The 14,405-nt window shown below is 38.5% G+C and overlaps 1 protein-coding gene and 1 pseudogene across 3 annotated transcripts in view; one reads left to right on the top strand and one right to left on the bottom strand.

The window, feature by feature from the left end:
• The first annotated feature begins 621 nt into the window (after positions 1–621).
• Positions 622–14,405, top strand: part of DNA2 (DNA replication helicase/nuclease 2) — a 57,101-nt gene continuing 43,317 nt past the window's right edge. For 2 of the 3 annotated variants that reach the window (XM_058696518.1, XM_058696516.1), the window contains exons 1-5: positions 622–797; positions 2,225–2,407; positions 4,235–4,418; positions 6,605–6,750; positions 14,065–14,196. In XM_058696518.1, coding sequence (XP_058552501.1) covers positions 727–797; positions 2,225–2,407; positions 4,235–4,418; positions 6,605–6,750; positions 14,065–14,196 — 716 coding nt within the window. In that variant the 5' untranslated portion in view covers positions 622–726. Of the gene's footprint in view, positions 798–2,224; positions 2,408–4,234; positions 4,419–6,604; positions 6,751–14,064; positions 14,197–14,405 lie in introns of those variants that run through there. The other variant, XM_058696517.1, reaches the window with a different exon arrangement.
• LOC131494197 (small nucleolar RNA U3) lies at positions 6,094–6,171 on the bottom strand (annotated as a pseudogene).

Raw genomic sequence — 14,405 nt, 5'->3', positions numbered from 1 at the left:
ACTCAACCAAGGGAGCCACCGAGGCTCCCCAAGGTAACATCTTTTAAAGGTGGGAGACACTGGGCCACATTACAAGTCTGGGAGGAACCTACTAGTGAGGTCCACATTAATGATACAAGAGAATGACGGAGTAGCTGAAGAAAAAAAGGCCCTTGAATGAGTACAAATAGGATTGTTCATTGATCAGTGGACTTTGTCCACTGTTGAAAAAGTGGAAAGAGGATATAAGACAAGCACGGATATTAGTACTTTTGTAGAAAGTCGTGGTATCATGAGGAAATTCCTACCTGATGGCTTCTATTTTCTCAATTTTCCGGAAAAAAAAGGCGAGGTTTTCTCCCAAAAGAATAGAAAATTCTGCACGCTAACAAGGGACGCCTGGGTTTGGGTAATTGGTTCTGTTCTAAGAGTGTGTGTTGAGCATGCGTTGGCGTGTCTAGAAAAATGCGAGAATATTTGTCTGGGCCAGATTAAGAACACCCCCAATTTTCCTAACGCATAAGCAAGGGAGCAAGGATCTCTTAAAATCTCCGCCCAAGTGCCGCTCTCCACGTGGAGCATGCCGGGCTGGGAGGGGCTGCTTCGCGCAGGTCACTTGGGACTGCGGTGGGCAGGCGGACATGCGCATGCGTGCGGCGCCTCGCGGACTCGCGCTTCTTTTCCTTTTCTGAGGTTCTCCGTTTCCCTGGTTTTAACTGGCGTGTGTTTGCAGTGTCTTCCCCCGGGATGTTGCAGCTGGAAGAACTGGAGCTGTTGAAGAAGAGTCTAGAGGGAGAGGCTGGTCCGCCGGCGGAGCTGTGAGCGGAGCGGAGGGAGGGTTTGGGAGCAAGGCGGGAGATTTGAAAGAAAGGAGCGGGAGAGGCGGCACCCACGCCTCCCGGAAGCCAGGCTTGGGATAAAATGATCCCGCTCGGGTCCCAGGGTGCCGGACGAGTTTCCCGAGCTGGGATCTGTTTCATAGGGTTCTCTTTGGGTCCGCACTTGGGCCAAAGCCCGAAAACTGCTTACTCAGCCGTTCATTCCTGCCCGTATTCGGGGAGTGCCAGTCACCTTAAACTAGCCTTCATAAAAGGAAATTGCAACTGCTAGATGCTTTTCTCCTTATGTAGTTGGAGAAATTTATCCCACGGAGAACTCTGCATCCTCAACTTGGACTAAATGGTCAGGGCAACTTGACCAGCATAATGTGGAATTATTTTCAATTAATAATAATGATAATTATTGTTGACGGATCTTTGCGTTTTGGGTTTTGATCAGCAATACCTTTGCGAGATCCTCAAGGTGTCCCAACTGACCTTTGGGAATTTCACAGCCTGAGGCTCCCTGGAGTAGGTGAATGAGGCGATTACAAAGTAGTAAGAGTCTAGGGTTGGGTGACAAAGATAATTTGAGGGTAATAGGAAGGCATTTGGTATTAGAGAGGTAATGACTGTGGACTCTTGTACTGTCACTGATAAAGACTGCTATCAAACTGGAAGGACTAAAGAGGGACTTAATATTTTCTAGAGCGGTTAGAGCAGTCCTGCATAGTTTTCAGGCGGCTAGGATCAATGGATAAAAGTATTGTGCAGTTGACTTGCCCATTATAAATGAGAAATTTCTGAGTTGAGTCACTGTATGAATGAACTAATGTGACAGGTATTAAGCTTGCTTTTCTCTAGGAAGTAGGCGCTAGTTGATTCATACTGAGATTTTACAGAAGGATTTTCTTCATTAAATAGTAGGTACGACTAGATAATTTCTAAGTAGGCTCCTAAAGATTGATATAATACTGTGGCTCAAGGTAGGATTTCAGCAAACCACCTCCACTATGGTTTTCCTTAACAATACCTTTCATTTACAAAAAAGATGGTGTACAAGACATTTGCTTTTATTTGTACTTTGGGAGGGCTTGCACCAGTGGTAGGAATTTGTTATTTGATATTTCTCAATTTATCCTTAATCCTCATAATCATGGATGTTTCACAGAGCTCCTGAGAACCTATACAGTGTTTGGAAAAACTCGTATCATAAGCATGTTTTAAATGGCATTACTTTTGGGAAGTTTTATAATCGGAATTCTGCTATGCCCTTGCTCTCTTAATTTTTACGTATTTTAGCTAACGGTCATTGTGATAAGCTTTCTAGAAGAAACAAACCTAGAAAACTAGAAGGCTGGTTTGTAGATAAAGGAAATTGGATATCTTATTTCATGCTACAGTAGTTCTGTTTGTGTATGCTTCAGATTTCAGAAGAAAGTGGAAGCTTCCTTTTCTAAAACAGTTCTGAGCCGAGGAATGGATAACCGGTACCTGGTATTAGCAGTCAATACTGTACAGAATGAAGAAGGAAACCATGAAAAGCACCTAATCATCACTGCTTCTCAGTCACTAGAATATAAAGAACTGTGTATCCTTAGGAATGACTGGTAATTTTTGTGTGACTTTGAGTACTGATCTGGCTTAAGAGTCTTAAGGGAGCAGATATGAACCTGAATTAATTCCATGTAAACATTTTGCTTATTACCTCAGCATCTCAAAGCCCTTATTCTGAAACTTGATCTTTATTGTCATTTGAAAATTAAGTACGGGGTACCTGGGTGGCTCAGTCAGTTAAGTGTCCAACTTAGGCCCAGGTCATGATCTCATAGCTTGTGAGTTCAAGCCCCATGTCAGGCTCTGTGCTGCAGCTCAGCCTGGAGGCTGCTTCAGATTCTGTCTCTCTCTCTCTCTCTCTCTGCCCCTCCTGTACTCACGCTCTGTCTCTCTCATTCAAAAATAAACATATGGGCACCTGGGTGGCTCAGTTGGTTAAGCGTCTGACTTCAGCTCAGGTCATGATCTCATGGTTTGTGGGTTCGTCTCTCTGCTCCTCTCTTGTTCACTTTCTCTCTCAAAAATAAATAAACATTAAAAAAAAAACCCAAAAACATAAGCATAAAAAAAGAAAATTAACTACAAAGGGCCTTATTAATTTTTTTTAAATGTTTTTATTTATTTTTAAGACAGAGACAGAACATGAGCAGGGGAGGGGCAGAGAGAGAGGGAGACACAGAATCCGAAGCAGGCTCCAGGCTCTGAGCTGTCAGCACAGAGCCCGACACGGGGCCCAAACCCAATAAATGGCCTTATTAGATGACTACTTCCAAAGTTTCCCAGTACTTTAAAAAAAAATTTTTTTTTAACGTTTATTTACTTTTGAGACAGAGAGAGACAGAGCATGAATGGTGGGAGGGTCAGAGACAGGGAGACACAGAATCTGAAACAGGCTCCAGGCCCTGAGCTGTCAGCACAGAGCCCAACGCGAGGCTTGAACTCACTGACCGGGAGATCATGACCTGAGCCGAAGTCAGCCGCTTAACCGACTGAGCCACCCAGGCGCCCCTTCCCAGTACTTTTTAAGATTGCAGCTTAAAACTCGTAATTATTTTCACTAAAAGCAAAATTAATTACAGCATAAGAACATTCTGAAACTCTAGGTTTCTCTACACAAGCAAAGTATGGTATGTGAGGGGTAAAGGGGAAATTCAGAGAAAGTGGAGGTCTAATTTTGTCTATTTAGGCTCTTTGTCTAGATAAGAATGATAAATATGATTTTGTTCTTTTTTTTTCTTTTTTAGCATTTATTCATTATTTTCAGAGAGAGAGAGAGAGAGAGAGAGAGTTGTGTGTGCACATTAGCTTGGGGGAAGAACAGAGAAAGAGGAGAGAGAATCCCAAGCAGGCTCCATGCTGGAGCCCCAAATCAGGGCTCAATCTCACGGTTCATGAGATTGAACCAAAATCAAGGTTGGACATTTAACCAGCTGTGCCACCCAGGTGCCCCAGTATGTTTTTATTCTTAACACATTGGGTTTGTCTTCATGTCTCAAGACTTACAGAAACTGTAGAAATGCTAGAAATCTTAAGAATGAGAGAATTATTATTGAAATAAGCTAATCCATAAGTGGAGCTATGTATTGACGCTATTAAAGATTTGATAGCTTTTGCAGTAAATGATGCTAACACTAAGCAGTTTTCCTTTTTGGTATTTAAGGAAGACCCCTGAGTGTTCTCAGTTGTATTTCAAAGGTAGAAAGGAGTAGAATGAGTAGGAGTTGATTCTGAAGACTGCATCCTAGTATTAAATTATTTTGAAAGACCCAGAAATTTACAAATACTATTCCTTCAGATAAAGTACTCATTTGCTTTTTGAAGCTTCCTTAACATGTTTAAATATAGGAACCTAAACTATGTATATTTTGCTTTATTTTTAGGTGCTCTTTACCAGTGGAGCCGGGGGACATCATTCATTTGGAGGGAGACTGCATATCTGATACTTGGATAATAGATGAAGATTTTGGATATTTGATTCTATATCCAGACATACTGATTTCTGGCACAAGCATAGCCAGTAGTATTCGATGTATGAGAAGAGCTGTCCTAAGTGAAACTTTTAGGGTGAATAATATTAACAGCTAATGTTTCTGCAGGGTCTTAGAGTTTACAGAGCACTTTTATACTCTTATTTCATTTAGTCGTCACAAATTCCTGTGAGGTAGATGGTAATAATCAGCTGCATTTTACAGATAAGGAAAATCAGGCTCAGAGGTTAAATGTTAAATGACTTGCTGAGAGTTACTGTAGCTAATAAGTGGCAGTGCTAGGACTCAAGTCCAGGTGACTGAATCCTTTGAATCTTGATCAGTGGTTAATAATATAATTAATTCTGATGATAAATGTAATGTAAGCGATGATATTTTTTAATGCTTCTAGGAATTTCCAAACTTGGCTTCATATGATTTCCAATAAACTAAAAATAAATGTGACTGTCTCTCATAAAAAAATATTCTTGAAAATTTCAAACATATATAAATAGATGATTCGAATAATTTCCCATATACCCATTTTGATGTTCTCAAACATTATATTATTTTGCATGTAAATGAAGGTGGATCTTTTAAAAATATAAATATGATACCTTTATCGTACACCATAAAATTAAAAGTATTTCCTTTCATTAATATAATGCCCAGTTTATCTATAATGCCCAGATAGATAATGTCCCATTATTTCTCTGTAATGTCTTTAATAGAAAGTAGTTTTTTCTTCAGTTGGTTTGTCAGAATTCAAACAAGGTTTTTTTTTTTTTTTTTTTTAAGATTTTATTTGTAAGTAATATCTATACCCAGTGTGGGGCTCGAACCCACAACCCTGAGATCAAGAGGCAGATGCTTTACCAACTGAGGCAGCCAGGCACCCCCAAACAGAGTCTTTGATTTATGTTTTGATAGGTCTCCTAAGTTTCTTTTAATCTGTATTCTACCTATTCTTACCCTCTTTGTTTCAGTTCCATTTACTGAAGAACCTGGGTTTTTATTAAGAGTTTCCTCTTCCTTTCAGTGTATTTTAAAAATTATACAATTTATATCTATGTAGAAAACCAAAATTGTTTTAAAAACTTTTTACTTTGTAGTTCTTTTAGACTTGTTAAGAACTTGCATGAATAGTACAGAGAATCCCTCTGTAAATTAATTTTTTAAATTCCTGAAGCATGTTTTGGTGGACTTTATCTAGTTTTTTGATAGCTTTAAAGGGGATGTCTAGGCTAAGAAAAGGGTTAATTGAGAAATAATATGCCTTTTTTTTTCTTTAAAAATTTTTTATAATGTTTATTTTTGAGAGGCAGAGACAGCATGAGCGGGGGAGGGACAAAGAAAGAGAGACACACACAGAATCTGAAGCAAGCTCCAGCTCTGAGCTGTCAGCACAGAGCCCGATGCAAGGCTTGAACCCACGAACTGTGAGATCATGACTTGAGCAGAAGTCAGATACTCAACAGACTGAGCCACCTAGACGCCCTTTTCTTTTTTTAAATACTATTTCTTTTTGAGTGGAGAGAACTTGTCAAAAATCTGTGCCGTAAATTTAAATTTTATGTTTGAATAATGTCTTTTACTTACATGAGTTTATGAGCCATGGCTTTATTGCATTTTATTTCGGTAGATTATAAAGTGAAATTAGAAAAGAATATATTAAGTATTTGAAAATACATTGAAATTTTTCATATAGGTTATTTTTAATATTTTCAAAGTGGAAATTACTGATTTTCTTTAAAAATAACATGCTTGTAAAATAATTTGGGTAATTCTTTACGTTCAGAGAAACTTCTCTAATAACAAACTATAGAAATGATCCCTGAAAGTATAGTCTTTAATTCGGGTAGTTCTGAATAGAAGAAAGTGAAAGTCATTGTAATTCTACTTACTAGAATAAAAATTGTTTAATGTTTTAGCATTTGTCTCACTAGTGCAGTTTGGCTATGGTAGTTAAAATAGGTAATGGGGCGCCTGGGTGGCGCAGCCGGTTAAGCGTCCGACTTCAGCCAGGTCACGATCTCGCGGTCCGTGAGTTCGAGCCCCGCGTCAGGCTCTGGGCTGACGGCTCGGAGCCTGGAGCCTGTTTCCGATTCTGTGTCTCCCTCTCTCTCTGCCCCTCCCCCGTTCATGCTCTATCTCTCTCTGTCCCAAAAATAAATAAAAAACGTTGAAAAAAGATAAAAAAAAAAAATAAAATAGGTAATAAATATGAGATCATGTGTGTTAATAGTGTGGAATAAAATATATGATTTTTTTTTTTTTAAATAGAGCTGTAATCCAGCCACACGTCAAATGCTGATTGGTACAGTTCTTCATGAAGTATTTCAAAAAGCAATAAGCAATAGCTTTGCCCCAGAAAACCTACAAGAATATGCTTTTCAAACTATTCAAGAAATAAAACATCTGAAGGAAATGTAAGTAGTATAAGACATGCTGTAGGTACAGTTCTATTATAAAATCTATTCCTGGAATCCAGAAGGTATTTGGCTATTAGACTATTAAATATAAATCAGAGTAATACTAGAATATAGATTCCAGGGTTGTAGTACGCCACTGCAGTTCTGTGAAGAGCTTCTGAAATTGCAGAATAGAAACTCTTGAGCTAAAAATATCTGAATATTCTGTACATGTGTGCAATAGATTCTTCAGCTGTTCTCAGTGTAAAAAATGTTTTGCCTTACTTCTAGTTATGTGACATACTGAAAATTGTATGGGTTTGGGAATCAGATGGACTTGGTTTTACATTCTAGCTTTGCTAGTTTTAGGATTGAACAGGTTACTATTTTTGAAAGGTTTTGAAAAAGGCAATAAATCCTATTTTGCAGACTTTTGTGACAGTGGAGAAAATACATATAAACCCACAAATGGCTAATTGTTGGCATTTTTTATTTTATTTTATTATTTTATTTTTATTTTTTTAATGTTTTATTTATATTTGAGAGAGAGAGTGACAGAGTGCAAGCGGGGAAAGGGCAGAGAGAGACACACACAGAATCAGAAGCAGGCTCCAGGCTCTGAGCTGACAGCACAGAGCTTGACGTGGAGCTTGAACTCACGAACCATGAGACCGTGACCTGAGCCAAAGTCGGTGCTTAACTGACTGAGCCACCCAGGCGCCCCTAATTGTTGGCATTTTGTGAGTGACTACATGCAGAGGGGTTGGCATGATCTGCTGTTCTGTCATCACTCCTATTGCAGACTGTCTTTTTTTCACAGAAGTATTTTTATTAGTGGTAATTTTGATTTCCAGACTAGTTGACATAAATCTGCTTTTCCCAGATGTAATTCTGTTTCGCTGTTTATATGGAAAAAGTGTGTTCCAAAATGCCACACAACTTATTTACTAATGTCATATGACCTATTGTCCTAAAAACATTTTAGATCCCTGACGTGTCAGGCATTGTGTTCAGTGCTTTTAGACATCTTATATAATCTCATAGCAACCGTAAGAAACTGAAACACACAGAAGCTGTCCCTTGGTCATGACTACATAGCATGACATTCAGAATATGAGTAGATTTCATAAAGCTTTTGCTTTAAAGAGTTCTACTTATTGCCTTATTTGCCACTTTGCATTGCAGTAAAACACAGCTGTTATTTACATTTTGCCTTTTTATTTTTATTTTTTAAAGTTTATTCATTTATTTTGAGAGGGAGAGAGCATGTGTATTTGCATGAGCAGGGGAGGGGCAGGGAGAGAGAGACTGAGAATCCCAAGCAGGTTCTATGCTCTCAATGCAGAGTCTGATCAAGGTTCTAACTCACAAACTGAGATCATGACCTGAGCCGAAATCCACAGTGGGACAGTTAACTGAGCCACACAGGTACCGCATTTCTCTTTTTTGTAATTAGAAATTTGAAAATTTTTTAAAATTAGAAACTTATTTTTTAAATTAAGTTTAAAATTTTAATTCCACTCTAGTTAACATGCAGTGTTATATTAGTTTCAGGTGTACAGTATAGTGATTCAGCAATTCTGTATATTACTCTGTGCTCATCATAAGTGTACCACTTAATCCCTTTCACCTATTTCACCATTCCACCACTCACCTCCATTGGTAACCCTCTGTTGTCTATAGTTAAGAGTCTTTTTTGATTTGTCTCTTTGTTTTTTGTTCATTTGGTTTGTTTCTTAAATTCCACATATGCATGAAATCATATGGTGTTTGTCTTTCTCTAACAGACTTATTTTACTTAGTATTATACTCTCTAGAACCATCCATGTTGTTGCAAATGGCAAGATTTCATTCTTTTTTATGGCTGAGTAATATTCCATTATACATGGATGTGTGCGCATGTGTTTATGTGTGTGTATCACATCTTCTTTATCCATTCATCTATCGATGGACACTTGGACTGCTTCTATAATTTGGCTATTGTAAATAATGCTGCTATAAACATAGGCAGTGCATAAATCCTTTCAAATTAGTGTTTTTATATTCTTGGGGTAAATACCCAGTAGTGTGATTACTGGATCAAAGAGTAGTTCTATTTTTAATTTTTTAAGGAACCTCCATACTGTTTTCCACAGTGGCTGCACTAGTTTGCATTCCCACCAACAGTGCACAGAGGGGTTTTTTTGTTTTTGTTTTTTGTTTTTCCACATCTTTGCCAACACTTGTTTTTTGCACTTCAGAGTTTTAACTTTTTTTTGGTCATATCCTAGTCAACATACAGTGATGCCTTATCTGTTGCATGTTGTATTGATTATTCCCCTGAAATAAATCACATCAAAACTTAGTAGCTTTAAATGACTCATGTCTAATCTATTACCTCATAGTTTCTGTTAGCAAACTATGTTAGGTTAGGAATTCAGAGGTGGTTTAGCTGGAAGGTACCGGCTCAGGGTCTCCCGTGGGGTCTCCCTTGTGGAGCTGGTCATTTGAAGGGAGGATCTGCTTCCACGATGATGCATTCACATGGCTGTTGTCATGAGGCCTGAATTCCTGGCTGGCTGTTGTAGTCATGAGGCCTCATTTTGTTGCCACGTGAGCCTCTCTGTAGCTCTGTCTAATGTGTTCTCACAACATGGCAGGTGTTACTTCAGATTAAAGCGTCTAAGGAAGTGAGCAGGCAGGAAACCATAGTGCCTTTTTTTTTTTTTATGTCCCTGATGATGAGTGATGTTGAGCATCTTTTCATGTGTCTGTTAGCCATCCGGATGTCCTCTTTGGGAACGTGTCTATTCATGTCTTTTGCCCATTTGTTCACTGGATTATTTGTATTTTGGGTATTGAGTTGGTAAATTCTTTATAGATTTTGGATCCTAACACTTTATCTGATATGTTGTTGCAAATATGTTCTCCCATTCCATCAGTTGCCTTTTAGTTTTGCTGATTGTTTCCTTTGCTGTGCAGAAGCTTTTGATGTTTAATTTTCTTTAAAGTTTCTTAGTAAACTTCTTTTTAAGTTTATTTTTGAGAGAGAGAATATCTGAAGCAGGCTCCAGGCTCTGAGCTGTCAGTACACAGCCCGAAGTGGGTCTTAAACCCACAAACCGTGAGATCATGACCTAAGCCAAAGTTGGAAGCTTAACCAACTGAGCCACCCAGGGACCCCCAGAAGGTTTTTATGTTGATGAGGTCTCAGTAGTTCATTTTTGTTTTGTTGCCCTTACCTCTAGAGACATGTCAAGTAAGAAGTTACTGCAGTTGAGGTCAAAGAGGTTGTTGCCTGTTTTCTCCTATAGGATTTTGATGGCTTCCTGTTTTATGTTTAGGTCTTTCATCCATTTTGAGTTTATTTTTGTGTATGGTGTAAGAAAGTGGTCCAGGTTCATTCTTCTGCATGTCGCTGTCCAGTTTTCCCAACAACATTTGCTGAAGAGACTTTAAAAAAAAAAAAATTTTTTTTTTACATTTATTTTTGAGAGATATAGAGACACAGAGCACAAGTTGGGGAGGGGCAGACAGAGAATGAGACACAGAATCCAAAGCAGGCTCCAGGCTCTGAGCTGTCAGCACAGAGTCAGACATAGGGCTCGAACTCAAAAACCATGAGATCATGTCCTGAGCTGAAGTCGGAAGCTTAACCGACTGAGCCACCCAGGTGCACCAAGACTGTCTTTTTTCCATTGGATATTCTGTCCTGCTTTGTCAAAGATTAGTTGGCCATATGTTTGTGGGTCTATTTCTGGGTTCTCTATTCTGTTCCCTTGATCTATGTGTCTGTTCATGTGCCAGTACCATACTGTCTTGATGACTATAGCTTTGTAATACAGCTTGAAGTGCGGAATTGTGATGCCTCTGGCTTTGGTTTTCTTTTTCAGGATTGTTTTGGCTTACTCAGGGTCTTTTCTGGTTCCATACAGGATAGTTTGTTCTATCTCTGTGAAGAATGCCGGTGTTATTTTGAAAGGGATTGCATTGAATATGTAGATTGGTTTGGGTAGGATTGACATTTGAACAGTATTTGTTCTTCTAATCCACGAGCATGGACTGTTTTTCCATTTTTTTGTGTTTTCTTCAATCTCTTTCATAAGCTTTCTTTAGTTTTCAGTGAATAGTTTTTCATTTCTTTGGTTAGGTTTATTCCTAGGTATTTTATGGTTTTTGGTAAAAAGGGAGAATTTAAATGCAGAAGACATTAAATAATGAGTATGAACTGGTTTGGAGATTTTAAATAGAGTCCTCCTCTGTAAGAAATAAAACACTTGGAAGAATCTGCCTAAGGAGATTATGACAGTAAAGAATGGCTCCAAGATGGTTAGAGAAAGTTACTTAGGAAAAGATTACCCAGGGTGCCTGGGTGGCTCAGTCTGTTAAGCATCTGACTTTGGCTCAGGTCATGATCTCATGGTTCATGAGTGAGCCCCACATCGGGCTTTGTGCTGACAGCTTGAGACTGGAGCCTGCTTTGGATTCTATGTTTCCCTCTCTCTCTGCTCCTTCCCCACTTGTATTCTCTCTTTTTCTTTCTCTCAAAAATAAAGATTAAAAAAATTAAATAATAATAAAAAAAGGAAATGAGTACCCAATTGTACAGGTATTTTTTAAATAATGTTATTATTTCTAAACAGATTATAAATTTGTGTTTACCATATTGTAATAGTACAAGAAGGTATATGGTAAAAAAGTAAGTCCTTTCTCCCTGTGTCCTACTTGTTACCTAGTTCCTTTCCCTAAAGACAACCATTGCTATCAGTTTCTTATATATCCTTTCACAGAGATTTCAAATATTTATGTGTGACAATGTATGTGTGTGTGTGTGTGTGTGTATACACATCCACACCTACACACACACACACACACACACACACACCTATATATTTTTCGTTAGGTAAATTGTAGAATACCATGTATATTATTGTTCACTTAAAGATTTAAGTTCACGTTAAAGATTAAATCTTGCTGATCATTCCATATCAGTACTCATCAAGCTGTCTCTAATAATGACATAATGTTTCATTGTATGGATGTACTGTAATTTATTTAAGTGTCTCCTTGGCATTTCAATCTTTGCTTTTATTAGCAATCCTATGAGAGATAACTTTTTTTTTTAAAGATTTAAAAACATTTTCTTTAATGTTTATTTATTTCTGAGAGAGAGAGAGCTTGAACAGGTGAGGGGCAGAGAGAGAGGGAGACAGAATCCGAAGCAGGCTCTGTACTGTCAATGCAAAACCTGATATGGCACTTGAACCCATGAACTGTGGGTTCTGAGCCAAAGTCAGATGCTCAACCAAGGTGCCCCAAGATTTTTTTTAAAGTAGGCTCCATACCCAATGCAGGGCTTGAACTCACGACCCTGAGATCAAGAGTTGTATGCTGTACTAAGTAAGGCGCCCCTAAGAAATACCTTTATACATCTTTTATTTCACACCTGTGAGGCATATATTGGGTTAAATACTTAGAAGTGGAATTGTTGGGCCACAGAATATGTACACTTAAAACATTTAAAAAATCTTTTTATTTGGAAATAATTTCAAATTTAAAGAAAAGTTGCAAGGTTAGTGCAGTCAACACTCATGTACTGTTTACTCAGATTCATCTGCTAAATGTGTGTGTGCGTGTGTATAGATTTTTTTTCCCCTAAGGTTGTGTAGTATACATCTGGTATACACAATGGGCTGTATACCATGAAGATGCTAGCCATAGAACAGATTGAGCAGGGCCCTGGACATCCTGGATGCTTACTGCAATGGGCAGGGCTGATCTTGCTCACCTTGCCTTCAGGCCTTTACTCCCCATACTCTCTGTGGTTGGGGCCAGGCACGTGGTGATGTTTGATGGCTGGGTGAGGGGCCTAAGTGCTTGATGAGGCAGCTTGCTGCTAGCCAAGGACTTTGCTCATGGCTCGTTGTCACTAATGATGAACCAGATGGGCTCAGGGCTTGTGCCCCTGAAGTAAAAAATCATAATGTATAGTGTGTGTTTCCTAAGATTAGGCTTTTCTTTTATGTAATCACAATATGGTTTCAACGTCAGGAAATTTAATATTGGTAAAATACTTTTGTCTGATCTGTCCACATTTTTGTCCAATAATGTCCTTCCTTCATACCATCTTTTCCCCTCCAGGACAGGATCTAGTCTGGGTACATCTAGTATTTTGAATACTGAGGCTGGCTGACTCAGTTGGAATAGCATGTGACTCTTGATCTTGGGGTTGTGAGTTTGAGCCCCATGTTGAGTGTAGAGATTATTTAAATAAATAAACATTAAAAAAATATTTATTGAAATATTTATTTTTGAAGGAAAGAGAGCATGAGCAGGGTAGTGGCAGACAGAGACGGAGACATAGAGTCTGAAGCAGGCTCCAGGCTCTAAACTGTCAGCACAGAGCCCAATATGGGGCTTGAATTCATGAGCTGTGAGGTCATGACCTGAACTGAAATTGGATGCTTAACCGACTGAGCCACCCAGGCGCCCCAAAAATAAATAACATTTTTGATAATTATTGCCAAATTGTTCTCTATAGGCATTGTCCTAGTTTACGTGAATCCTTGTTTTCCCGCATTCTCGCCTACATCTTCTTTTATCAACTGGAAGTTGCCAGATTTGAAGCAGCATTTTGTAAGGATAACCTTTGCCTCTGGTATTCTGAATGTATGATCATTTGGGGTATTTTGGTATTAGCAGTTGCTCTCTGGCTTGAGGAATTTCAGCTTCTCTTTCAGCTTGAGGTTGCTGCTATGCCCAGGAGACACAATCTTGGCAGAGATTAGGGTTGCTAATTTTGTCTTCCCTGCTGAACCAGTTCTTTTGGAGGGCTCAGAGGGTTCTGCTCTCTTTCTTTTTAAGGTTGAATAATATTCCATTGTACATATGTACCACATTGAAAAAAAAGATTTTTTAAAAAATGTCTGTTTATTATTGAGAGAGAGTGCATGAGCAGGGAAGGGGCAGAGAGCAGGGAGGACAGAGGATCTGAAGCGGGCTCTGTGCTAACAGCAGCGAGCCCCAAATGGGGCTTGAACCCACCAACCATGAGATCATGACCTGAGCTGAAGTCAGGCACTTAACTGACTGAGCTATCCAGGCACCCCCACAGAAGATTTTATTTATTTATTTTTTAAGTAAACTCTATCCCCAATGTGGGGTTTGAACTCATGACCCTGAGATCAAGAGTTATATGTTCTATGATTGAGCCAGCCAGGTGCCCCATATATACACCGCGTTATATATCCGTTAATTAGTTGCTGGGTAACTTAAGTTGCTTATTTGGATATTTTTGTCCTTACTTAATTTTTTCATATTCATGCTTTCATGTTTAACCTCTTATTTTGGCAGGTATCGCTTAAATTTGAATCAAGATGAGATAAAACAAGAAGTAGAGGAGTATCTTCCTTCATTTTCTAAATGGGCCGGAGATTTCATGCATAAATATATTTCAACTGACTTCCCTCAGATGCAGCTCTCTCTGTAAGAAACTCATTTTGTTTATATGGTGTTCATATGTTCAGATTAGGATTTTATTCTGTATGTTGAATTAAAGCTTTTTAAAAGGTCAAGTTATTACAACTAGCTTTTGTTTGCTTATTTTATAAATTACAGTTCTGTCTTTCCAAAACCAAAAATAATCTAGTGAATAAAAATTCTATTTTCACTATAATAAACTCTTCTGATTTTTG

Source organism: Neofelis nebulosa, chromosome 13 (assembly GCF_028018385.1).
Source record: "Neofelis nebulosa isolate mNeoNeb1 chromosome 13, mNeoNeb1.pri, whole genome shotgun sequence".
Classification (NCBI taxonomy): domain Eukaryota; kingdom Metazoa; phylum Chordata; class Mammalia; order Carnivora; family Felidae; genus Neofelis; species Neofelis nebulosa.
This window is presented reverse-complemented; position numbering and strand designations above follow the sequence as displayed.